The sequence below is a fragment of the Pelecanus crispus genome, chromosome 3 (genome assembly GCF_030463565.1).
Source record: "Pelecanus crispus isolate bPelCri1 chromosome 3, bPelCri1.pri, whole genome shotgun sequence".
Classification (NCBI taxonomy): domain Eukaryota; kingdom Metazoa; phylum Chordata; class Aves; order Pelecaniformes; family Pelecanidae; genus Pelecanus; species Pelecanus crispus.
In genome coordinates this window covers 45,267,480-45,294,452 of record NC_134645.1, presented here as the reverse complement: position 1 = coordinate 45,294,452, position 26,973 = coordinate 45,267,480, and the positions used below count along the sequence as shown (strand labels likewise).

The following is a 26,973-nucleotide window of genomic DNA, read 5'->3' as shown; positions in this document are numbered from 1 at the left end:
GTATTATTTCTGTATTAAAGAGAAATTATCTTTTTTTAAATGAAGATTGGACTATGCTTTTCTATTTCATGCACTTTCAGCAAGCCTTTTCTCTCCTCACTGTCCTGTAGCTTTCTAACTCAATAAAACTTTGATCTTTGCATCGATAATGGAAGACAAGTTGGAGGACAACTAAAACTATATGGAGTGCTTTCTCGTTTTCTTGTAAGCTAATATGCACGTTTTTAAGCTAGACTTGCTACGCAAGCATCCTGTGTATGATGCATGTAGTCTTACCTACCATTTCTTACAGTTACAAGGTATAGCACAACCCTTCAGATAGACAGAAATACTTGAAGGGCTTGGAGTCATTTTAAAATGATCAGGGTGGGGGTGTCTGTTAGAAGTAAATCAGAATCTTCTCAATAGGGCCTTTCCCTCTTTCCTGTCAGATACAAGTCAAATTAATCCACAGCCACCCCTGCTCCAAATAACAGTAATGTAATAAAATTTGATTTCAAATTAGAATCTCTCTTCAGCAATATTATCATAAAATACAGATTAACTACCAAATCCAATTATGTCAATTCCACATTTTTGCCAGTATAACAGAGTTGGCCCTAGCCTTGTGTTCACTTTCTATTTGAAAAAATGTCATACACGTGGAAAATTCTGAAAAGAAATGAGTAAAGACAGTCCCTTGTTTCAGAGTAGATGACTTCAAAACTTCCCATCAACAAGCTATCGAGCCAGAGTGCCAGTTTCCCATATGTCCTCCTCCTTCTGTGGAAGAGGCCAGCAACTGAAGCTGCAGCCAGTATTTGCAGTTATTACAAATATCTAGTAATTCAAGATTAGCATTGCAAGATTCCATAAGCTCTTCTTACAGAGCTAGCGAGTCTGCCAGCATTACACTGAAAACGAGAATGAGACAACTTTTAACTATTCACTGAACTTCAGAAACTTTTGGACATACTGGAATGACTTAAATACTGTAAAACTAAACAGAACAACAGAACTTGACAAGTTAAGGTTCAAAGGTCTTGGCTATTTTCTGTTCCAAGTATACTGGATACAACTCATGTCTGTACCTTTTGCCAACATGTAATCAAGAGCCTCATTTGAAAGAGTTGTCAGGGTTAACGCATAGATATGGAAAAAGAAAAATAAAACCATGGTATAATTTTCTTTGCAGCCAAAACAATTTGGGCATAAATGTTATGAAGAGACATACTTCCTTCTCAACGAGAAGCTCATCTCCAAGCCAAAAGATAATACTTACAGGAGCTTAGAGCCAAAGTTCCTTTTAAAAAAGTGCCTTATGGCCTTAAGTCACTTGATCACATCTCAGTTTGCCCAAGATTCGACATTGCCCGGCCTTCTTGAAAGTGGGATAGAATAACCATTGATATATGTACATAGGTCATACTTTAAAACAAAACAAATAAGCAGAGTGTAATCAACTGTTTCAAAAACCATCTCTCATTCAAGTCTGGTCTGAAGTACCAAGGCAGGGAGGGACATCAAATAGCAATACTGATTAGCACACTGCACAGATCAGCAGCAGTGCTACAGGTCCCTTCTGACAGGCATTAGGGCATTTGGAGAGTATCCGTGCCTCCCAAGGTGATTTTTTCCTCAGAAGAACAGTGTCAATAAAACTTCACCTGTACATAGATACTGTATAAAGTTCATTCAAGTATTTCCTCTAGGAAATGGACAGTGGAAGGACACTTTCAACGTTAAAAAAGTTCATTGCATCCTGCTTGTGCTCATACATGCTTTGATCAATAGGTCTTCCAGTCACTTTACTCAACAGTCCTGGGGCTGATGTGCAGTTTAGCAGCGCAATTGGTGAGCTTCATCCCAGACGATTCTTCCTTGTTAGAGGGTTCCTTCTCAATCCATTCCTTTGGAATTCTTAATTTTAATATTTCATTTATGAAATTACAATTCACTATAATTTGACAAGCACTGACATATTCTAGACAGATGTTTCAGATGCTTCCTCCTCAGTCTGCCAGCGCACCTCAGCTCAGATCTGTGTGTCCCGGTATTCCACCTAAAGTTTCTCATTACGAACAACTAGTGGTTGCACCATTTTTTTGTGGTAACAACTTAACAATGGGCAACTTAAAAAAAAAAAAAGCAAACCCCTTGCTTTCATTTGTGATCAAAGCAGAATTCAAATCCAGGTTTTCATAAGTGAAAGGCTAATGGAGTAACCGAACACATTTGATGCCCAAAACAGTCTCTTTGCAACAGTATAGTTACACTCCCAAACTAATTCCTCAATTAAATGCATAAGCGCAGAGCAGGTCCAGTGTATTAACTAGTCTTTTCTTTTCTGCTTTGTTCAAGAACCATAAAATCCCAAGAAGGAGCAGGACTCCAAATTCAACTGTTATTTTACAAGTTTTTCAGATAAGCAAAGCTGATGGGCTCAGAAACTAACTCAGGATGGGAAAAGGACACTGGAGTTTATTAGTTTGGGACTTGCTTTTGTTTTCAAAGAGACAGGAGAAGCTGCAAAAACATGCTTTTCTCCTTGCTCTGTTAATTTGTTCAATACGCACTGACCACTTTCAGAAAACCATTGTCAAACATATCACGTTGCAGCCTTCACATTGCTTACTGTATTATATTCATTCATCAGTTGTTCATAAGGCACAGAAAGTTCTAGCTCGTTATTGGTAAAGGTAGATTCATCAGAGGATGGGAATTTTACCAGTTTTTTTGCAGTTTCAGATTCCTCTGCGAGATTATCATCCATGGAGGATTTTGATGTTTCCTCATCATCCGAGATATCTTCCTCTTCGTCATCATCTTCATTTACAAATGTTATATTGGCATTATCAAATATTAAGGGTCGATAGTCTCTGGAATCCCACACTTCGCCTTCTTCTTCACTAATCCTGTCTAGCTGGTTTACAAACATGGTTCCTTCTAGAGGGCTGTCTCCAATACGTTTATCATGCAGGGGTCTCAGTACGTGGCCATTTTGAATGTCCAGGGAAACCTCATCGTACTCAAACGACTCTGTCTTTGTGTAAGTCACCTGGGCATCTATACTGGCATTCTGCATATTCTGTTTGGTATTTTCAACTTTAATCATTTTGTCATTGTTTGTCTTCAGGGCCTTCTTCCCAATTTGCTTAATAAGATCATTGTATGTCTCTTCCTTCTTTGAGAGGAAGCTGAAGATGTTGACATCCTTTGAGGTACCCATTTGAAGGGGTTTTTTAGACCGAGGATGGTTATCAAATGACTCTTTTCTTTTTTTCCTCCGTTTCTTGATTGCCTTGTGGACTTCCACAAACATACTGACCTTCCAGTTAACAAAGAGTGAAAGCCAAGCTAGTCCCAGATAGATCCATAACTCCACAAAATATCTGTAAAGGGCATGGTAGTTTGCATCTGGATTTACACCTACAAAGAATTAAAACCAAGAACGTTACTGAAAGAGGATTTGCAGCTGATAAACCTTTGAAGTTAACAACCCTGAGAACTACTCCCCTCCACATTAACAGTCTAGTTGTTTGAACACTGCTCTGAGAGGTGGTAAGTGGGGATCTGAAACCCTTCTGACAGAAAAAGTTGATCCCAGGTCTTCCACTTCTTGGCTGCATGTATTTTGACCACTGGACTACAACATAAAATGGAAGCATATTTATCCACTCCTTGCAAGCTATAAAAGTGAATTTTCCTCTTTGAAAATTATAAGCCTTCTCCCTGCCACTGACGTATCGATATAGGTACTTTCCTTGAGAAAAGGATTCAGAATTCCACTTCCGAGGACCATCTCCAAGGCCCTGAACAAGGCAGTGGATTTTAGAGAAAGACAGGATTTCGAAAGCAGACACCAGTATGCTCAGCATTTCCTGTTGACTCGTTCTAGACAGCTGCAAAGACAGCACTGCCCAGTACTTATGCGCCCTGTTTAGTATACTGGATCCCCTTCAAAGGTGCTTAACTATCATGGTGGATAGGATAGCTCCTTCCCTGAAATAGGGACCTGGGGCACCCAAAAGAGTTACGAACTCCAGAACTTGGCTCCAGATTTAGTCCAATAAAGGCCTTAGGTATCTAACCCAAGACTGAAGAGCCAGATCTGGTCCATTGGACCAGTACCCAGCTTTAACTGAATCTTCTATTCAGCAAAGTGTTTGGAAAAGCTTAGAAATTACCTTTCCAAATCAGAGTTTGGAAATAGAATTGCCACAATATGCATGTAGTAAAATATTATGTACAACACAATTACTGACCAGCAACAAAATCTCCAAATCCTATGGTGGTGATAGTGATGAATGAGAAATAGAGGCCTTCAATGTAATCCCATCCTTCGGTCACCATAAAGACAAAGGGAGGAATAACCAGATGGACCAAGACACCCCAAACAATGAAAATAGCTGTGCATGTAATTTGTGCTTTCCTCTGTAAAGAAAGAAGAAAAAAGTCAGGGAAAGATCTCCAAATTTTCTTTTCCCATCCATGGCATTAAGCATCATTGGACAGTATCAGACATTTCCGAGTTTTGTGCTAACAGTTTATCAGCCATAAATAAAAGTCATTGACTGAAGTAAACACACAACTATTTTTTCCCTTTATGCAGAACTTGCTATTCTTACAAATACTTGCTCAAACAGGATTATTTCCTCATAGTTGTTTTTTTTTTTTTTTTTTTTACACTCTTGAAAAGCTTAAGGAGTTCCTGATATTTTATAAATAGCCATGGGATACAGACATAGCACTCTAGTCTAAAAAGCAGTCAGTACCTCTGATTTTCCTTTTATTCATTTGAGTATAGAGGATCAGAAGTGTTTAAGATGCTTCTTTCCTATTTATGCCGCCTACCCTTTGCCACTCATGTAACCTCTGCACAAAGCTGCGCACACACACATGCATTTCACCATCATTTCATGTACTTTCTTGCTAGGTGCTGAACCAAGAAATTTCTTGCTCTGTTTCTGGAACCAAGACCTAAAGCAGTCCCGCTGTCCTCCAGGCATTATGGCCCTGCATTGCCTCACATCTCTGTGTAGAGTTAGAACAGAGATAGAACTCACTCGGGGAAACAAAACAAAACAAAAAATCCCAAACACCACCACCCCAACCCCCAAACAAACCACCACCAAAAAACCAACAAAAAGCCACAAACAAAAAACCCCACAAGCCAGTAACTCAAAACAAAACATTATTTTCCAGTTGGTTCACTGCACATCAGGAAGTACTCATACTAGTATAGAAGCAGGTGGGAACAAAGCAGGACAGCTTATTTCCGTGCCAGAGGAGCTTGCACAGAATGTTTGTGAAACGGAGCCTCACCTACATTTGTCCTACAGGTTTCTAATGTAAGGAGATACATATGTCTCCATAGAAACTGCAAGATCTATATTTATTATCAAGGTTTCTATAAGATCTCATTTTGCTAAAACTTCTTGCAGAACTAACTTATCAGACTCAATCTCCCTTTTAGTTATTTCTATGCAACACTATTTGGGAAAGTTCATGTTTGTGCAAGTGTTCATTTACTACTGATATTAGCAAGTAAGTTAAGAAGTGCAAGCTTAATTCATGCATCAAAAATACACAGCACGAGGGTAAACAAGAGAGGGCCTTACCAGGCTTACTCCTCTTTTCGTCAGAAACTGGCCCAGCCTCTTGGCACGTCCTCCAAAGAACTTCCCCAGAGCACTGATCCATGTCAAGCAGAGAGGAACTCCAAAGAGCCCATAAAATATGCAGAAGAGACGCCCAGAGGGTGTCTTTGGAGAAACATTTCCGTAACCTAAAAGAGATAAGTATGTGCACGGTCTGTTCTTGTTGCAGAGAATTCAAGGCAACTCTACTTATGCACAAAACAACATTGCGTGGGCTTCTGCTGTATCAGACGCTCCTTACTTCACCACCTATAAAAGGTTTAGTCTACTCCGCCTGCTGATCTTCTGAATCTGGATACCTTCCAATTCTACTCTAGCAGACGTGTATTCCATTAATGCAGGCTGAGAGGATTACTGCATTTTAAGCGTTTCCTAGATTTTGTGCATCTTTTTCTGGACAAGGTGAGATAAATATGAAATAAAGCTCATCTCAAAACTTCTAATGATTCCCCAACCTTAAGCAGCACTGTTAAAAACTTGACTGAACCAATTTTACAGAATAAAAGCTCAAAATTCATCCTGAAGCTAGCTTCCACGTGAAAGATCCACTATGCCCGTTTAACTTGTGAGCTGGTACATTTCCAGGGTAAGAGTTTGCAAGTTAAGTTACTTATTGGAAAGGCACACATTTCTCTTCTGTATATCCATGGAGAGAGTGCCCCAAAACTGGGTTTTTTTCCCCTCTATGAACCTGTGGGTGAACACATACTGTAGGCAACTCCGGCCATTTGGACTTTATCCAGTGTCTAGCTTGACACACAAATGGAAGAGTACAAACACACTAGGGGCATACAGAAAACTACAGTGAGGAAAGTTGATGTAATAAATACTTACCGATTGTAGTGATCACAGTAGCAGCAAAGATCACAGCATTAGGCCAATTCCAGTTGTTGAAAGTATTGTTCCCAGTGATGGCAACACCCTGTCCAGCAGCATTTGACACAACCTGTAAGAAAACAGTTTACAGTCACTCTTGGAAAATCCTGGCAGCCTGAAAAAGAAACGTGTCTGTCCCTCCCAGGTTCTCCCCCTTTGTTCATACTTTCAAATTAATCATTCAAGTTTTTTGTGAAGGCTAGCCTAGTATACTCACTAACAATAATTTTATGAAATATTAAAAACTTGCTTCACCTACAAAAAAGTAGTGCAGGTGCGCTGACATTTAAATAGGGGGTTTTAATTAGATAAGCTTTTACTTGATTTACCAGTTTAACCCAAATGGATCTCTTCCAGAGACCAAACACACTCCTCCAGACTGAACTAGCATTTAACCTCCAGTGCAGTTCTTGAATTTGGTTTAACATTAGGGACATCTTCAGAACTACTATCCATTTCAAAACACTGTTACATGCCTCAGCTTGACTTGGGTATGAGCAGGACGTCATAGAATCCTTGGCAAAGCTAGTGCAATTAATGTTAATTCACCTGCTGTCCCTGGCAAAGTCAAACCATCTACAAGCCAGCATAAAACTGTACTTTTCAAAAACAGACAAATTAACACTTTTCCAAAGTATTTCATGCAACAGGACCCTAATCATTGTCCTTGAATCAGGCCCCTTTCTTATCCCACCTTTGAATCTAGTATGCCAAGAGGAATGCAAAGCACTCTTTTACAATGTTTTAGGGAAGCAAGTGTAGTTTTTGGCATTTCCAGAGATTCAGCAAGTCAATTTTTTAACATCTGTTCAGGTCTTCAGGTGCAGAATTATTAACCATCTTTACTTTTTGTAGGAAGGGACTTGGAAGACCCAGCCTCCCCTGCCTTTCCAAAACTAGACTGTAGAAAACACATGGATAAAAAGTCTAATGACTATTTAGTGCAGAAAGTCAAAGTTTCAGATCAAAATCATCTTGCTGACTATGACATGTATTTCTACCTCCCCAAAGTAAGAGAAAAGCAATTTATCATATTCTCTCCCAGAAATCCCTGGTTATTTAAATCTTTGCTCTGTCACATCATGCTGCAGGTAAGGCCTTCTCAGGTTACTCTGCTTTTTTCTCCTTCAGTGTAAACCAAGGTTGTCTGAACAAAACTCTGAGGCTACATCCATATACAGGAGAGGTGAAGATATCTCCAAAAGTTGATTCACAACATTATCCCACTTTCTGTGTTTCTTCCTCATTAAGTGTTGAACACAAAAAATATCTTGAGCTGAATACCTAAAACTGGAGGCAATATACATTTTTTTAATAAACATGACAGATGAGGTTTATCTTAAACTGGTAAGAACTTATAGAGGTACCTACAACCAACTCTTCCTTCCCTCGTCACCCCTTCCTTCCTTCCTACTTGATTAAGATCTTGGACCCAGCAGAGACTCAACACAAAGTTCAATTGCTACTGAAAATATACACAAGTTAACACAGGTTTTAATTATTCTTGAGACTTATTACGTATCACCACCCTCCTACTGTAATAAAAATGCCCTCAAAGTGAATGTATTGTGCATATACAAGATGCAAACAATTTAATTAAAAATGCACTTTCAACACACAAGCTATTATAGAAGATAAAAGGAGAGGCATTGAAAGTGAATGAAGGTACAGAACTAGATTTTTCTCCTGGTAAACTCAATGTGTGTTTAAAACTGCATGCAGTGTCTTTCCATAGCCTACAGGCTCTGGATAGAAAAGGATATAGAGAGACTTCTCACCAAGGCAGTCATTTGTCATAAGAAAGTAATGTTGAAATGAGAACTAGCCCTAAAATGGGCAGGTTGAGATTAGGCAAGTAAAACACACAATGCCACCCGCTAAAAAAAAAAAAAAAAAAAAAAAAAATAAATTGAGGCAGCTACAATAGATCACAAGACTTCATCTGAGTAGAGACCAAAGTAACTTTATTCCTGCTATGGTCTGCAGATGAACTTCCTAAAAGTCCCAAAGGACATCCAAAGTACCTGGTAGATACAATCTGTGATCTATTATCCCTGAAAAGATGCCTTGACTTCTTTCACTCCCCAGCAATACTGCACTAAATGTTACATCAAACACCCATTTTCCAGTCATTTTCCACACTATAAGTGCACTTGGATTTTTTTTTAATTGTTATTTCCTCACAGAGCAACTGATCTCAGAGAGATGCACTGAAGTATCTGTTTCCACTGTCACTGGGCCATTATCTCATTGCATTACTCCACCTTCAGTCTGCACCGATGAGCTCAGCTTCCCAGTACATACAGTTACTTTAAGATCTGCCAGTGTTTGAGGTCTGGAGGTGTGAGGGGGGCCCAGACCCAAGGGGAAGAAGCTGCTGGACTGAGTAGCACACAGCTGCCCTTCACACCCAGGCAGTTAACATTCTGGGGGAGAGATGGCCAGCTCTCTGAGTTACATAAACACTTAACATAGAGAACCACAGATACTCTCCAGCCAAAGCTGCCACACTCTTCCTGCCCCTATTTGCACACAGCTATCTGCTATTAGCACACAATTACATACGATCTACAGTCTAGTCCTTTAAGTTACTTTATGCCTGCAGTAAGCCTGAATGTGCATTGCCGCATCCCATCTGCAGGAACAAAGATGGTCACAAAACATGCTTAGATAGCTTTGGTGCGGTGGGAAATACGTAGCTGTTTTCCAAGCAGCATTACTCTTGCCCATACTGAAATAATTAAACTTTTTGGCTTCAACAAACAATCTGAGTGGACACTATACAACTGGACAGCCAATATGTTTTTTTGCTTGGCAAATCTGTTAGGCAATGTCAGAGATGCCTTTATTTTCATATGCTAGGATACAGAATGCTCCAGGTTGCCTGTGCTGGATTTCTTAAACTAAAGAAAATTTGCTCTAAAAAGCCTTTGGATGGGAAAATAGGAGGCAAGGAGGGAGAGGAAGAAGAGGGTAGATAGTGCAAGTGTTCTTAGTATCTTGAAAGAAGTAATTTAGAAAATACCTTTTCAAGTAGGCCCAAATTCAAAAGCTGAAAACAGTTAACTAACTTGGAATTTCCACATCCCCTGAGACCCCACCTCATGACAGTTTGTACTGATAAACGCAGGACTTTATTTTCAGTCAAAAGACTCACAGGAATCAAACCTCCTCTTCTCCCTCACCCACCCCATCACCCCAATTCTTCACTTTGGCAAACAAAAAAGGAAAAGAAGATCTAGAGTCCCTGGAGCTACTGCTGAAAGTAAACAGACTTGCAATTGCAGAAGGAGATTTAAGACACACATAAAACTAATACATCGTCTGATGACATTAACACAAGTAGAACCCAGGGTAGGCATTTGATCATAATAAAGCAGACAATTTGCTCCATTTGAAGGTACTTCCCCACAGACAAACCCCAGCACTGCTCCAATACAGCCTTGTGCTTCCTGGGCTTGGTGACATTTTTATTAACCCTCTGACAACTAGGTTCACTAAAGATTTACCAGATATCACAAGAGCTAGTTGTTAAAACCTCCTCTATCTTGGGCAAAGGAGAGGAGTTTCTCTCCAATGCTTTAGGTACATGCCACTTGCATATCCCCTATATGACTAACAGTTGGGCTGAAAAGTTCTCAAAACAAATTTGAAAATAGCAAGGAGAAGCCTTGACCCACATAGGTATTATGGATATGTTCCTACTTCTATTTATTCTACTTCTCCATTTTCTGCTGGGGATAGCCCAGAACAGCAGCAAGGTTTTCCCAAACTGGGAAGCCACATACTAATGCATTTGTTCAAATTGTTTTTTTCTACTGTCCTGACAAGGTTTGCTAGGGCAAGTCTCTATGGTGGCTTAGAAGCTTGCAATAGTCAGCAGACCCATCTTAGCTGCCCTTGTCTTTGTATTAGCAGGAGGGATGGTTAAGATTGAAATTTGATCAATAGCACTGCAAGGTAAAATGGTTCACAATAGAATGACATTTAATCCCTACAGAAGTAATGCGAGGGTATAAAACTAAGGGAACAAGCACATTGGAGACTGTCTAAATAAGTATGTTGAATATGCCATTTTACTTTGGCTTCTTGGCCTTCAGAAGAAGGAAAAATGGGACAGAACTATCACCTTCTGCCTCTGTAAGTGTGAGCAAGTGCACAAGGCTTTATTTTCTTCCTAGGAAAAGAAGAAAATATTCTTTCCCCGCCCTTCAGGTACTTATATACAGGGTACACCATTCCTTCAGGTACTTATATACACTGATGAGATCCCCCTGAGCCTTCTCCATGCTGAACAGTCCCAGCTATGAGGACTAGAGCATCCTCCAGTCCCTTGATCATCTTCATGACTCTTTGCTGGACTCTCTCCAGCATGCCCCATGTCTCTCTTGTATTGAGGAGCCCAGAAGTGGACACAGTACTTCACGTGTGGCCTCACCAGTCGAGAGTAGAGGGGAAGGATCACCTCCCTCAAACTGCTGGCAATGCTTTGCCTAATGCAGCCCAGGATACCTTTAGCCACCTTTGCTGCAAGGACACATTGTTGGCTCATGTTCAACTTGGTGTCCACCAGGACCCCCAGGTCCTTTTCTGCAAAGCTGCTTTCCAGCTGGGTGGCCCCCAGCATGTGTTGGTGCATGGATCCACATGTGAGTAGTGATGTTACTCTAAGAGTTAAGGACTGCAAGAAAGCTGTGATGGTTTTGCATATCAAGTAGGAATACTTTCATATTTGGCGTGAAATCCTAGACACTTTAATAAGGATTAGCTGAGTCTGATAACAATGTGTAATAGGAAAGAAAAAGGACTTCTGGGGTACTTATGGCCAGACAGACAGGTAGGCCAGACTAAAGACGCAAGACAATAAACAGGCTATGTAAAATACAGCAAGAGATCCTACCCCACAGGCACCCTATTACAAACAAGAAGAACAGACGGATATTGCTCAGTGCCACGTCTCTTTTGAAGAGGATAAAGTGTCCCATGTTATCCAAAGTATTCCCTGGAGATCTGACACATTAAGTCTAATGGTAGTTTTAAGCTTCTCCCAGTGGTATGCACAATTCTCTTTTGAAAACGCTGTGTTTCTCCATAAGAAAGGAAATGTAATTGAACTATTAAGCCTGAAATCAGAACCAGTGGCTTTCACTCTACTCTCAGAGTATTACCATGTGCATAAAGGACAATCTCAGCTGGCTGCTGCATCCAAAAGCAGAGTCCATTAAAGCAATCGCTGATGCATCATTTCAGGACTCCTAACTGAAGGAACATGAAGTAATTTTTTTTTCTTTCTCAAGTTCTTTTAATCGAAGATGTAAACATTTATTGCACAGAAAAACACTGAGAATTACAAATCTGCCAAGTACTTTAGAGACCTTCCTACATGGAATAAAGCTTCAACAGCAATCTCTTTTCACATTGACATCCAAATCTTTTATACAATTTGAAGAAACCAGAAAACCCTGGAGTAGTTATCTAATCATGGGTACATACAATACTGACAATTTAGCTAATCATAACAAAATTGTCTAGGGTAATAAGGTTTAAATTTATAATATCAGATGAAACTCTATACTGCTGTTCATCTTAAAGCAGATTTTAATTTTAAACAAAGCCAGCAGCAGCAGAGCAAAACAGATACGTGAAACGGTACAAGAAGCTGTATGGACATTTTTCATGGCTTTTAAAATAAAAATCCATGCCATGCAAATTGCACACCCTTCTACCTGTCCCCCATGGTTTTTGCAGTTACCTGGGTTTTCTCGTTCCAACTATAAAGTTACAGTAGCAGTCATTTGCTTATAATAATCAGATTTTTAAATGCAATCAAAACATATTTAATTGTTAATGTCTATCTTCCCAATAATAAAAAAAATTGGGTCACATGTTAAGGCTACCAGGTTAGATATACATCACAAAGTTCTGCTGACCTAGATTATATTGTGTCAGGATTACATGTAAATAAAGAGAAAAGAAACCCTCTCAGTCAGTATCCCTGTTGAAGGAAAAAAGTCTGTGGGTGGTCACAGCTAGATTGACAGAATAATTTCCTCAGCCTCATCATGCAAACAGGCAACACAGTCGCCATGGCCAGAAATTTCCTGCCCCGTTGGCATATTGCACTTTGACATCTGCTTGCATATTAAAAGCAGCAGAAGCTATTTCACAGGCACAGTCTGAATTTGTAAGTACTTTATAGCTAGATCAAAAGTAGTAGATTCACAGTCAAACTAGGAATATGTTAACCCTGGCTGACAGTTGTCATAGTTTTTAAGCAGCAAATATATATTTAATATAATAATAAATGCCATAATCTATTGTTTTGAGTTATAGTACCTGGAGAAAGAGAAAAAAAAAAAAAAAAAAAGAAAAGAGATTCAAAGCCAACTGCCTCCCCCCCAACACCCCGTTCCCCCTAACATGGCCTGACTGAATGGAGGATACTGCGCATCAGAGAAAATATTTTCCTCACTAGAATATCTTGGCAGCTTGGGGTTTGGGCAAGGAAAGGGAAAGAGAAGCCAACTATGCAACTAATAGTTTTACCAATGAGTAAAACTCAAAGAAACTTTTTCCCCCAATTACTTTTCATGTCTAGTTATATGAGGTGTGTACATGTAATGATTTATTAAAATTTTCTGTGTGAGTTCTCCAAAACCTTCACATTAACCTATATATTCTTGAGACTAAAATATTTCACCTCTCTTCCCAACCCTCACTTCCAAAGACAGCTGCACTAATGCTAAGAAAATCTTGCTATGCCACGATGCTCACTTTGGTAGCCAGAGACACAACATGGCAGAGCTGCAGAGAGATCAGAGAATACACATAAGGTTAAATGATTTGATCAAGGCAGTAGAAAGAGCAGCTATTCCAATGTCGTCTTTAGGAGTGCTGCTATACACTTGTCTGTGCACAGAGAAATCAAAAGCTCATCACTTCTTGGAGACAAAAAAAGAAATCCTTTGAGGATTAGAATACAAAAAATGCCACAGCCTAAAATACAAAACGGCAGCACCCTATATGGACACACATATTTCTGCCAACCACTTGGCACCTAGCACATTTAGTATGTAATCACAAGCCAAGAGTTCTCAGGCAAGGACGGTAGTAACTATCCACCCCTCAGAGCAGCTCAAAGTAACCAGAAAAGCATACATTTGTGGGTCCTGACATCCTTTTTTTCACCCCCATCTCTAGTGCAATGACAGGTTTATCCTGATTGCTCTCTTGGACTCCAAGCTCCCAGCTGACTGCATCGCGCTGGCGTATGACCAGGGCCAGCACACCGGGCCAAGCGAACAAGCCTTTCAGGCTGCCTTAGCCACTTGACAGTCTCTGCAGGACTATGCTAATCAGCAGGACTTAGGATATCTGACCTTTCATTTCCCTCTCAGCATTATCTGTGTTCGCAATATGAATTTCATGTTTGTCAGGACAAGAACCATGCCAGATGTAAAAAGAAGTCCTTTAGCTGAGTTCTGGACTTCCTACTTCACTTCTGTAGGGAATGGTTTGCGACCTTTTTTATAGAAAGAAAAATAAGACAATTGAACCACATTGTCTCGGTCTAACAGGCAACACCCTTGTGTCTTGCTAACCTGTGAAAGTTTTACTGTCCTTTACTGACCTATGCAGAGAATCGAGTTGGAAGGTGGTTGGGGCAAGAGGTGGAGGATATGAGTCAGCACCACCTGCATTAGAGAAGGATGGTGGGGTTTAATAAATTCCACATCTATTAAAGAGGACATGAGTTGACAACACAAGTCTGATTTCAAATCAACTGAGCATACAGGAGGGAATCCGCAATTAATTCAACTGCTGTGCGTGGCATTTGTTCCCAGCTGGCCTATACTAAGAGTTGCTAGGTTTTCCAAGACTCTCACTAATCCTAGAACTTGTACAGTCTATTTTAACAAACGTAAAATCTGAGGCAGAAACAGCTTGTTTCTAATAGCAAATGGGGTTATGGCCAGTAGCCACCTATCACAAGGCCAAAGTTGAAATGGAGTAAAAAAAATAGGAAGTAGGCATCAAGGCATAATGTTAACTTTTACTTCTAAAAGAATATAAAACCCACAACCCTCACATTTGGTGTTGATAGATGTAAATATTAAACCTAACCAAAAGCATACACAAACATTACCCGAAAAGCTAGAGAGATCAATACGGGTATATAGGATTCCTTCCCCCTTATCTATGAATTTCAGTTCATAACAAAAATAAAATCAAACACTGGAAAGTGAGTGTTAGTCCCAGTGTTTACATTCCTACATAGATCAACTACAAACAGCAGGGGACAATTTTTCCCCTTGCTGTCACACACTGCATTTATGAAATGGTTGATTAGGTGTTATTGCAAGTAAAAACATATTTTGCATTTTTCAATCAACAGTTTAATCTTAAAATACAGTTCCTATCAAAGGGCAAACTTTTGAAAATTCCCACTTGGGAAAAAAAATCCTGGCAAAATATGTTTACATACTTAAGGGGAGGGTTTTCTTTCCAGCAATAGCAAGATTTAATCCAGAATGAGATGGTATTTTCACACTCCTACCGATACAGCAGACAGAACGTTCTCTTGTCAGTTTTCTACAGTCTTCGGATAAAGTTTGACTGCTTCAACATACCCTTTTTTTTTTAAACAAGGAAATTACAAAAGTTATTTAAATTTGCTAAAAGTGACTTTAAATGATCCACCAGTATCTTAGCATACAAAATAGAAAGGTACATATATAGGTCAAATGCACTGTAGATACCATGTTTTATCCAAAAGACTATAAAACAAGATTGAACTTGCTCTGCAGAGAAAGTTTAGCTAATCTTGTTGATTCTTGGTTTACCCAGACGACTTCTCAGTGTTTCATTCTATCCATGCAACAGTGCTTCTCAATGCATAAATGAATTACAGAACCAAGAAACTCTGTTGCTTTCCCTTCATTACACTTAACTTTGGTCTGTCAGCAACTTGGACTTCCATCTAAGCATACCTCTTCTTACCTAATAGAGCCTCCAGCACATGCCACTTCATACAGAGCTGTCCCTACATCTAAGCCTGATATTTAAAGAATGCACGTAAATACATGCCTGGTTTTCACTTTGCATAGTTTTGTTATATAACAGGACAGCAAACCAGACATCATTTGTGTCTGTTAATTTAGAATACAGCACACCCAGAGGGTTTTTTACATGCTTCTTGGTCTTGATTTCTTAATTAGGCTGTTTTGTCACAATTCTTTATTGATTTTTTTTTTTTTTTTTTTAAGTATTGGGGAAAATTCTGTTCCTAAGACTTCAATGCGCCTAGCACTTTTTTTTTTTTTAAAGCAGCCTTGCTAGTTTTATTAGATGGAGAAAGCACAGAGTAGGATACACTGTCTTGTACTGGACTTTGAAACCAGATTCCAATGAAAGTAATTAAGTACATGTTATGAAGAAAGCCATGGATTAGAGCTGAGGATTCCTTTGAATTTACTGATTAACTAGGAAAGCAGAACAAGCTGTCTAGTAAGAACACCTGAAGATCACAGCACTAAACACAGTTAGGCAAACAAGATATACAAGATACAAACCACAAAGAAACACAGAAGTGGTCTTCAGCAGAGGGAAAATACTCTTGTCTAAATAACTGCATCACTTTGCTGTAAAGAAAGCCTGCGTATGTCCTTCGAAGAACATGACTGAGCTTGAGGAGGGACTAGAAGGCATTCACTTGTTAACCCTACACACATACTTTTACGCTGGAAAATATTTGCCATTTAGTGTAGTTCTGATAGTGAGCTCTAAGATATCTCTGCAAAAGAGGCAGTTTGTTGGATAAGCCAATGAATTCCTATTTGCACCTGAAGTTATATGAGGTTAGCTGTTCTTTTAAAAATTCACACTACCCAATCCCAGAATAACCTGTATGTACAGAAAGGATTTAAACAAGAGCATCCTTGCTATGGGTTAGTGTACTACTGCATACAGACTCCAGGACTTCCCAAAAATGTTGTGAGAGAAGTTTTGCAAAAGCACTTGCATTTGGATGCAATGCCATCATAAATAAAACTGAAGAAATAATACTGTCAGAGGTCACTACCTTTATGAGGCTAGTGGCCTAAAAATCCATCCTGACCTTGCAGAAGAGACCTTCTTTTTAACTGTTCTGCTAAGTGGAAAGGAGTTTTCCCCTACCTTCTCCCAAGCACTGATGACAGCACTTCCCCCCCACAGCATCATTATTTTAACACATCACCAATTATGCATGTTAAACAATGCAGGAAGTTCTTCAGTGGACTGAGTCTCAAAAGGAACAGAGTGGAGACAAATTAGTCTGGGTTCTTCAGTTTTTTTCTCCTGGGTTTTGTTTTACCTTTTTGCAAGTGCAATGTGTGTGTGGGAACAATATTAAAAAGATAAATTTGTAACAGGGACCAAGCATCAAGCTTTCATAATCCGTAACTGCTGACACGCACAACCCAGTGAAGACAGGAAATTGTTTAACCTGCAAAGAGTATTCTCAGTAAAGACAGTACTACAGGCACAGGCATCTCTTCTTGCCGCTCTGTTTTCTCACTCTGTAGGCTTCCTAGCTGGCAAAAAGAAGCAGGGTAGAGAATGCATATTTGTCACAGATAGAACACTTGTTATTTCACTTTATCAAGCGCTCATTTGTTTTCTTGTTTTTCGATTACAATTTAACCAGATTAAGTCATCCTTTAGAAAGGCAATCTATTAATTAACCCATACTAGACAGAAGAAATCATGCTTTTCAAGCACAATCTCAATTTATTAACTAGAAATAGCTCCACTCAGAGACAAGAAGGGGGGAAAGGTTTTTACATGCAAAATTAGAAGATACATGCTCTACCCTGGTTTTAGCTTGTTATCTGAAGGTCATGCAATAAATCATGAATTTAGAGGAGATGTCAAGAACCATCTTTGTACTTGCTTGAACCTGAAAGACTCATAAAAAATTTAATTGTGGCTAATATTTATGAGTCTGGAGGCCTCAGGACACAGTCCAGTTGAAACAATTTGTGAGTCTACAGTCAAATTAATTCCATATTATTGCTTGGGAATAGAGAAGGTAAATAATTGTGCCAGCTATTCCCTGCTTGGAAAGATGATCAAAATTAGACAATGCATGAGCAGGATGAAACAGGATACAGAAGAAGTGAGCATAAATATCTTGGGCACTTCTATAGTGCCAGCATTAGATATATTGAATATTCTTCTCTCCTCCCTCCTCCTGCACTGCCCCCCCCCCCATTAAAACCAGACATTCATGTGCTGACCATTTTCGTAGTTCATATAGATGTAAATGCTACTCACTGCAATGAATTCTACTCTAGCTACAGCAAGTCCTTAGGATTGCTTCTACTTGGAGAAACAAAGTCTTAGTATTGCTGTAATGTACTGCAAGATTACCTGCTCAATCAGCACTGGTAACTAGCACCATCACCTCTTCATTCCCACCACGGTGAACACAAGCTTCACAAAATGTATTGATATTTTTGAGTTTTGCATGGAAAGTTACAGCTGAGTAATAAACCTAATTGAGAGACCTTGCCTGAGGACATGATGTTTCCCAAGATGCAAGTGCACTCTTTTTTGGTTTGGGTTTGGTTTTTCGTTGTTGTTCCTTGGCATAGAGAACAAGGGCTAAGAGTTTTAAAGTTAATGGAAAATATCCTGGGAAATAATCACCATTGACATGACAAGAGAATTATCTCCTGTGGGACAAACAAGTGGGCGGGGAACAAATGTACCAGTTAACCCTCCTAGCTTCCCAACTTCTGCAGTATCTGAAAATTAATAGAAAAACAGTAGTTTCAGGAAAGGGTGTTGATTTAACAACAGAAAATGCCTGCCTGTAGAAGAGAACCACTGGAAAACCATCTGACTTAGCTGAATTATATCCTTCCACAAGAGAGAGCAGACTGGCAAAATACAGCTTAAAATTTATATAGTTTCCATGATTTCCTCCTTCAGTCTATGCTATGAACTGAATCTCTCTTTCAATTAGCCTGAAGAAAGACGAGAGTTCCAGAACTTCTGTATCTTGAAACTGGATGTTGTTGCCCTTGAAAGCAATATAGGTTTTGTCATCAATTTTATTTAGAGAAGATAAGGCCTTATACAGCTAGTACATGGGCTGTGATAAGCCCTAGCAGTGCTGTAAGCGTAAAAAAAGTAAGAGACGGCAATCAGCTGGCACGCTGGCTGTATCTTTTAGAGTCATTTACTGGCATCATTTCAGTCATTAGCAAGGATGGCACCAGACCTTTCATTCATATTACCCATGTACTTGGGCACCCTGTAAATCTGGTGACATTATAGACTTTGACATGCCTTCAACATACAAACACCTTTTTCAAACATTTATTGCTCAGCTGATTTGCGAGGCCACCAAACAGTCCTGGCCATTTGTACACTAAATCATTACTGCTTAGTTTCAAGGATAACATATCTTAATGAAGAAACATGTTTCAAAAATCAGGTATTTTTAGAATTAGCTTTGAGATGTCCTAGTCACCCACTGCAATTTATTCTGCCTCTCCTTTCCCATTCTCTGACATAAAAGTGCTATCATAACCTACAGCAGTAAATGCAAGGGGAATACATTTTTTTTTGTTACATCTCATCAGTTCAGTCATACAGTTTAGGCATCTCAACAACAGAAGCACATCAATAAAAACAAAGGGGGAAGAACTTCAAGGAACAGCTAGAAGTCTGAAATCTCTCTCCTGATGTCTTGCTGTCATTCTGCAAAGCACTGGTGAAACTTGGCTGGCACGATTTCTAAAATTCTGGTCATCCGCCTTCAAGAAATGGAAAAAGGCAGACAAGGGCTAGAAGAATGAGGAGACTATTGTGGGTCAGCCAAAGCAATTTGTACTGCAAAAATAAAGGCTGAGAAGGGATAGCATTGCTTTCTTTTGTACTACATCAGAAACTGTAACATAAGACCACAAACAAAAGCCATTTAAACAAAAACCCAGTGTTGGTATAAGAACAAAACAAAAAAGCTAAGCATGAGTGAAATTAAGCTGTAAATTAAAACAGGTTCTCAGCCTATGCAATAGATTTTAATCAAAGCATTTAGCATGGTAGTGTAGATGAACCTCCTTGTCTAAACAGCTTAACAGTGATTGGTTTAGTTTAATGTAAATATTTTTACAATGTGGTGTTACAGGTAAGACTTTGTATCTGAAATTGTTATTACAATTATAATGCATCAGGGACCATATTATTGTCCTGCAGTAAAATCCTCTTAGTAAGAGAGAAGGAGCCCTTCAGCCAGAAGTTGTGAGAAAGAGTAAAGAATTTCACCATTTTCTGTGGGCACCATTCAAAGGCATGCAGAGGTTGTTCCTCAAGGATTGACGTGATACAGAGTAGGTGAGAGATAAATGTTGATGAGTAAAACAAATTACTTGGAAAGAAACAACTGTACTGATAAACAGAACACCAAAACTTTTGCAGCACCAGCTTAATGTATATATTTTCCTGCCAGACTTCTAACAAGAGTTTAAAAAGGTCTTTCAATAAGGCTTGAGCATCATAAAATACATAAAATACAAAATTCCTTTATTGAGTACACTAGTGGTTCTACGAAGTGGACACATTGCGCTACTGATTTTGTGAAGCCTCATCTTAAGGCCACGTTTAAGAGAAGTACATCAAGATTAGTGATTTTGTAATGATAATTTGCACTCGTTACTTGCACAAAGTGCTGTTCTACTGAAGGTTTACAGATGGCTGTTACGTCTACAGATATAACACAAGAGCTATCCTCTTCAGATTAAGCAAATTTTGCATGAAAATATTCCAGCTGATAATGGAAAAAGCACTAATCAAGATTGCAGCAGAAACACTGCACAGCTGGGGGGGGAGTGAAGAAGGGTAGGTCTTTGTTCTTTTATTTTGTAAAAAGCAAAGCAAGAGTTACATTTATCCTTGCAGCTTTCCATCATAAACCTCTATTTTACAAAACGGTATTTTAAAAATAGGCAGTCTGAGAAATTTTCAGTCAAAAGACATGTAAGTGTTTTCTAAAAACACTGAGTCCATGTGTGTTTGTGGAAACCTGTTGTACTCAGCCCATCCGGGATTTGGATAATGCTTATTGATTTCACAGTCTGCAACAAGTTCTGTGCTTTGCCTTTTTCTCCATCCTCATGGAAACTCCCCATTGCTTTCCCAAACTACCTCTACTGAAACGAATGCCCAAGTCTGAGGCTTCAGTTTTCACACAGTCAATTCAAGAATAAGGCCACAGAAGGATGTTCAGCCCAAACAAGGTTTCAACCTAAGCACATGCCCCTTCTTCCTTACCATGGCAAGTTGAGGCCAAGCCAGCATTGCTCACGTGACTTGACAGAAAAGCTGTGAGTATTCAGGTCTTTAGAAATATTTATTGCCGTTTCTATACCTTGAGTGTGTAATAATGAACTCTCTCATGCATACATCAGCAGTTTTCATTCTTAGAAATGAGATCAAGCATGCAATCAAGCCCCTAAAAGAAAGCACAGAAGAATTTAAAGCCACTGTTTGATCAGAAATCAAGCAGTCGTAAGCTGCTACATGGTGAATTTTGAGGGGTTTTGGAAAATTGGACCATTAGTTGAATGAGTTTCCTCTCACTACCAACCCTTGCTGTCCTGCTGCTAACCTTCTCTTTGCCATAACAGCTAGCTAACAGCATGCTTTATTGGTGATCTCCCAGCCCAGATGTGTGAAAAAGTAGATTAAGGGTAAACTATTGTAATGAGAGAATTAATTAATTCTGCAATAAACCCCCAAGTTTTGGAATAGTTTCTAATTTAGGATGAAATGTAAAGTCAAGTGAGACTTAGGTGGTAAGAGCCCATTAAAAAAAAAAAATCATTTGAACAAATGGGGCTCTACTTCCATTCTGCAGTACAAATAGGTGTTACTGTTTCCTCTGGAAAAAAGTTCTAATTTGTAGGGATATTAACCTCTTGGAGGCATGTCAATATTTTTACAGCATGCACTGTTTAAGACTTGCTTGTGTATGATGTATAGCCTGAACAGCTAATTTTCCTATAAGTCATAATTCATAGGACAAACAATGTGAGGGATATTAATGGAAAGAGATCAACAAGGTTATTTCCTTTTTGTGGCTTTCTGCAGAGTTAAATAATAAGTGAAACTCATAATTCAGCAAATTAGTTAACTGGAACTATTTTGTCATTGCAGCATTGAATGCTGAAGCTTACCTATTTGTGATACTTGTAGATCCTATGCTTGAATGAACTAATGCTGCTTAACTTTATTTCTCCTTTCCACTTATGTGCAATGGACATAAACACCAACAGTTTTGAAAAGGCAGCTGGCTGCTTTGACAGATCATGACTACAGAATTTAACAGTTGATATAGATTTTTTCCCCTATTAATTTCAGGACTAGATTCCAGTTTAATGAACTAGTTAATAAACTATTTTGATGAAAAGCATATTCAGTGCTTTACCAGCATTCCCTTGCTCTTGTGATTAATGCAATTATAGAACTGTTTCCTTTTCAGTTTCCCAAGACATGTTTTGAAGACAAATTAACTAAAGGTTACTGCTGCATGAGAACTGCAGCTGTTCTGCAGATGCCGAGTGCCCCAACTTTTCTTTGGCCTCTGATTACTCTCATTCAGAAATAAAACCTATCAGACAATTTCATAGCTTTCATTAATACAGCTTAATTTTGAGGGCTTCTGTGCCAATACGCTTATAACACCTTTTCCTTGGTTGGGGTGGGGGGAAGTATTTCAACAACTTTTACATTGCACGAGCTGAAATTAAGAAACTGGAATAATCTATAATAGCAGATTAGGCTTCCTTCCTATCTGAATACATACATGGTGACTAATGTAGCCAACTCCCCTTTAAAAGGGCTTTGGAAAATGCTGTTGTCCCCATTTTAGAGATAAGAAAGTGGAAGAAGAAGAGTCAAGAGTTTAATCAAGCCCTCACACCAGTTGGTGACCTATGTTAAGCAGGGTTAGAACCAGTGTTTACATGAGACTGCTGGAACAGAGTTGGTACTGATTGCATAAGCAGATGCTAACCCATGCAGCAGGTCTGAGTTTCCAAAATAATATATTTCAGTTTAGCTGCAATTGATTTAAGTAGATTTAAATTAAACCAAAACAATCCTAGTGTCAATAAAAACAGTTTACTGAGGTAAATTTACTAGATGGGGAGGGGTTGGACCATATCTCTGCAGTGTTGCAATTTTTTTCCCGCTTATTTAAACAAGGCCTCAAGACCTGGAGCAGCAACCCAGCAATCTAGTTAATCTTTGCAGATTTTCATCCACCCATAAAATGGTATAAACTGGAATATTTTGACAGAAAAGCCTTGATACTACACAGGAGAAGTAAAAGGGGAAGCCGAGTTTAAAATGAAGCTTCCCCGCTGCCCCCCATGCTTTCAGTCTATAAGAATAGTTCATTAGGACAAGTCAAAACACAGGTGATCCAAGCTTGACAACTTTGCTTACAGAGACCTAAATAAACTTTTCAACTCAGTGAATGAGCTGCAGCATAAATTAACATTGCGTTTAGAAGCATATTATGCTCTCTCCCATTTATAGCCATGCATAAAAACATGCTTCAGATTAAGAAATTCACAGAAAGTCACCTTGTCAGAACACCCTAAAAACTGTTTGGAATTGGTTTCTTAGTAGCTAGGACCAAAATGTTACAGGCTTTTGGTTTCACAAGCGTTTTTGTATTTCATCCCCAAATTTCAATACAACATTAAAGGTCTTGCTTTTCAGAAGACAAACTAGAAGCTGCTGCCAAAGTGTGCTAGTAGCACCACGCATATCATTTCCTATTTAACAACCTATCTCAAGGAGAAACAAGTTAAAAAAACCCCAACAAACAATTAAAAATAAAAAGCAGGTCCTGGTAAAACAACTGTTACTTGTCTGACAGTTCAGTGAGCTTACACATGCTAGAATAAAAATCTTTTTTGTCCCAACAGCATCAAATCAATGAAACAAAACTAAAAGTGATCAGAGTTGGGTGGAGCAGAGTACTAAGTGTAACGACATTTTTAATCAAGTAGCTTTTGAACTACAGAACAAGAGCAAGAAAGAGTCACACTGTTGGCTATTAACTCTTTGGGGTAGAACCTTTACCAACTCACCTTGTTAGGCCAAACAAAGGAAGTTTCCAGGGCCAACCAAAAACTTTACATAACCTCAACCACGCTAGTCTCTCTCCCTGTCTTGGTCCATCAGACAGCAGGAGGAGGCGACGGCAGACTTCCAATGTCAACACGGACAGCATGCGTTGTATGAATAGCAAGGTGATGGGTTTATGTTAAGAGAAGTAACAAGGGGGAAAAACCTGCCACAGAAGCGCTATTTGCTTTGAGATTTCTGTTGCTAGGTATTTAACTTTACCCAGGGCTTAACCTGAAACAAAATTTTGTTATGTTACTTACTACAAACACCTTCAACACTAGATTAGCTCAAGACTGATTTTTGAGGAGGACTGGGGAAGGAGAGGAGGCTGCTCTGGCCAAATGTTTTCAAATATAGATACAGAGATCTGCCAGCACAGTTATGGCAGGACAGAAAGAAGTGCGATCAGTAACTACAATAAGCACGCTGGGAAACAGTCTGATCTAGACACTCTCAGACCTGTAATAGTGTAACTTGCCTAGTCTATCTTGGTTCTTCTGCTGGGTGAGTGAATTAGACTGGTAATAGCATCAGTTTGCCGGTAAGAGCTGCCTATGCATTAGAATATTCCTTAAAATAAAGTTGTGTCAGCATACACAGAAACCCAATTTTTGCAGGAATAGTACAATATTAAAAACCACACACACACAACACATGTACACTGGAACACAGTCTTCTGCTATTTAATTATGTTCAGCACTATATTACTAAGTACACAGAAGTGGCTTTCTTCCCAAGAGAGCTTCCAATCAATAACAATCAATAACTTTGACTAAAAGGAGAGCAGAGACTGCTTCAATAATTCTTCAATAATCTTTTCAGTCCCGTATCACATGTAGTTCCTGGGCAAAAAATGATGGTAAACAAGTCATTGCATATATCCTGTAGAAAGTGTTTTGAATAAGTGAAAAAGCAACTGTAGTCAACTGAAAAATCTTTCAGCTTTCAGACTACCAAACTGTGCATGCTTCCAGATTTGTAAAGTTCCCCATATATTTGCAGGTCACTCCTAAACATCTAACACGACACAAGTTGAAGGCAAAGAGTAATGTACAGCACTGACACGTGGCAGGTAATTAATGGACTCTGTGCCCTGCCACTTCGCAACTGTCCCATCCTTGAGGATGTATGAAAACCAAACCGCTCTGCTGTCTTCTTGCTACTGTATTAAAGGGAAGAGGGATCAGCTGGCGGAAGCACTGTAGTTGCTGCCTTCTGGTTTTTATGCTCTTTTCCTTCCCTCGATTTCCTGCAATTGACATCTCTAATCTCTAGCTGTTCAGCAGGCACCTATTACTTTCTTAGAAGCTGAGACAGCGGAAGCACTTGCACATTGCTAAGTAGAGAATCCTCAAGCTTAAAAGCTGCTCGGCATCCACGATGCTCAGGAAGTCATCAAAACTACAGAAAAGCTGCAGTTACCTCAAATAAGTGAGACTGTTTTCCTAAGAAAGATGCACAGAATTCAGCGGAAAGCACCTAGTCAATGCCTAGCGTGAAACTACTTTATTGCAGTGTTTCTCCACCAGGAAACAACAACAAGCAGCCAGTTGTGGGGACATCTGTCCAAATAACCAACTGTCTAATTGTAGCAGAGCTGAGCAAGCATTCTTAAAACACATACAAATAAAGCCAAAGCACTCTCAGAGTGTGATCTGTATTTTACTTCTCTTAAATGTAAGATAAAGGCATCTATGCTCATTTCATTAATCAAGTTGACAGCTTTAGGACCTTGCAAAGACTACACAGCAACTTCATGAAAAAGTACAGTTATCCTACAGTCACAGTCCAGCTAAGATACTACCTTGAAAATCTAGTATTACTGTAACAAATCACATAGAGACACACTAAGGTTAGCTACTGGGTTTGCTGCTACAACAGAAGCAACATCAAAGTTTTTCATTCTTCCTCTCCCTTCTCTTGCCTTCCACCCCAAAAGCCATAAAAAAATTAAGTCAGAAACATGCAAGTATTATTTTAAAAAGGAAAATTGATAGTGACACAGGTGAAAAGCTTTCAGAATTCACTGATACCAATAAGAAAGAGTGATTTTTTTAAGCATAAATTCCAGTGCCCTTCAAAAACCCTTGCGCCAAGGCAAGCATTGATTATGGAACTGCCCTCTGTCGTTCTGCAGTCACGTACACACCACGTACACAGGCCTGAAGGTTGAAATTCTAACTTAACTGGCAAGTTATCACAGTCCAACTATTGAACTTGATTTTAACGTATTTGCATTACAGTCTGTAAAGCTGGTTAGCAGCAACTGTCACAGTTGAGCATGTAGTAGGGTGAGGGCTCCAGCCAGACTGCTGCAAGAGAAGGCATGGGAGTTGTTACCACCAGTGAGTTTGATTAGACCCCTTCTCTTTATACAGCTGCTTGGCTTCAAACACCTCCCCTGTTTCTTTGGTGCCTGGAGAAGGCTCATCAGCCTTGCTTCCCTCATAGGCCAGAACAAACATACTTAGAGCTGCTGTTTCTCCAGCAAGAGACCACACATGATCCTTGAGCAACTTTCCTCCAAAGCTTTTTTTACTCCCTTGGAGTGGGTTAGGAGTAGAAAAGAGGAGGAGCAACATGAGTACTTGGAGGTCACACACAGAAGTCATTACTGATGAATTTGAGATTTTAGCCAAGTCACCAAAAATACTGTGACTATGCTTTCCACCTCACGACCTTCATAACCCTGTGCAGAATTATTTTCAAGTTCCATTAACTATCACTCATTAGCTGCAATTATCTGACAATCTTATGACTTACTTTGTCATCCAAATTAATGTTAAATAACTGAAAACTTTGTTGTTAAGAAGGATCAGAGACCCATGATAGGTCCAACTGGGACATTTTTTGCACCTGTTGCAACCTCAGAGACACACAGGACTGGGTTCTGTTTCTCAGCAGCTGGGACCTGCTTACATGATATTTGTAAGATGCCGGCACAGGACAAAGTCAATTTAGTATTTGCTCAATCACGATCCACATCTACCTTTTCATTAAGGCAGAAATACCATCCTACAGATGGGCTGATCTGTAGCAACCGATCCTACAACAGGGGTTAAAGAAACAGGTCCATCACACAAAACACTCCAGATACACGCTGATTTCAGATTCAACAGAGGCTATGATATACAACCTATTATTAGTTTCCTACTCCCTTTTCATCACTCATGTTTCTTTCTCTTAAGAAAACAGTGTACAAGGTTTGAGTTTAAAACATTTCAGAAGCTACTTTGCACCTAACAATGCCTTTGATCCACTAGAG

At 39.3% G+C, this 26,973-nt stretch overlaps 1 protein-coding gene across 1 annotated transcript in view; it reads right to left on the bottom strand.

Moving 5' to 3' along the window:
* Positions 1–2,587: 2,587 nt before the first annotated feature.
* The window catches only part of KCNK5 (potassium two pore domain channel subfamily K member 5), a 31,326-nt gene continuing 6,940 nt past the window's right edge, over positions 2,588–26,973 (bottom strand). The window contains exons 2-5 of the mRNA XM_075707172.1: positions 6,474–6,585; positions 5,601–5,767; positions 4,245–4,413; positions 2,588–3,408 (exon numbers count right to left, since the gene is read on the bottom strand). Coding sequence (XP_075563287.1) covers positions 2,588–3,408; positions 4,245–4,413; positions 5,601–5,767; positions 6,474–6,585 — 1,269 coding nt within the window. The remainder of the gene's footprint in view (positions 3,409–4,244; positions 4,414–5,600; positions 5,768–6,473; positions 6,586–26,973) is intronic.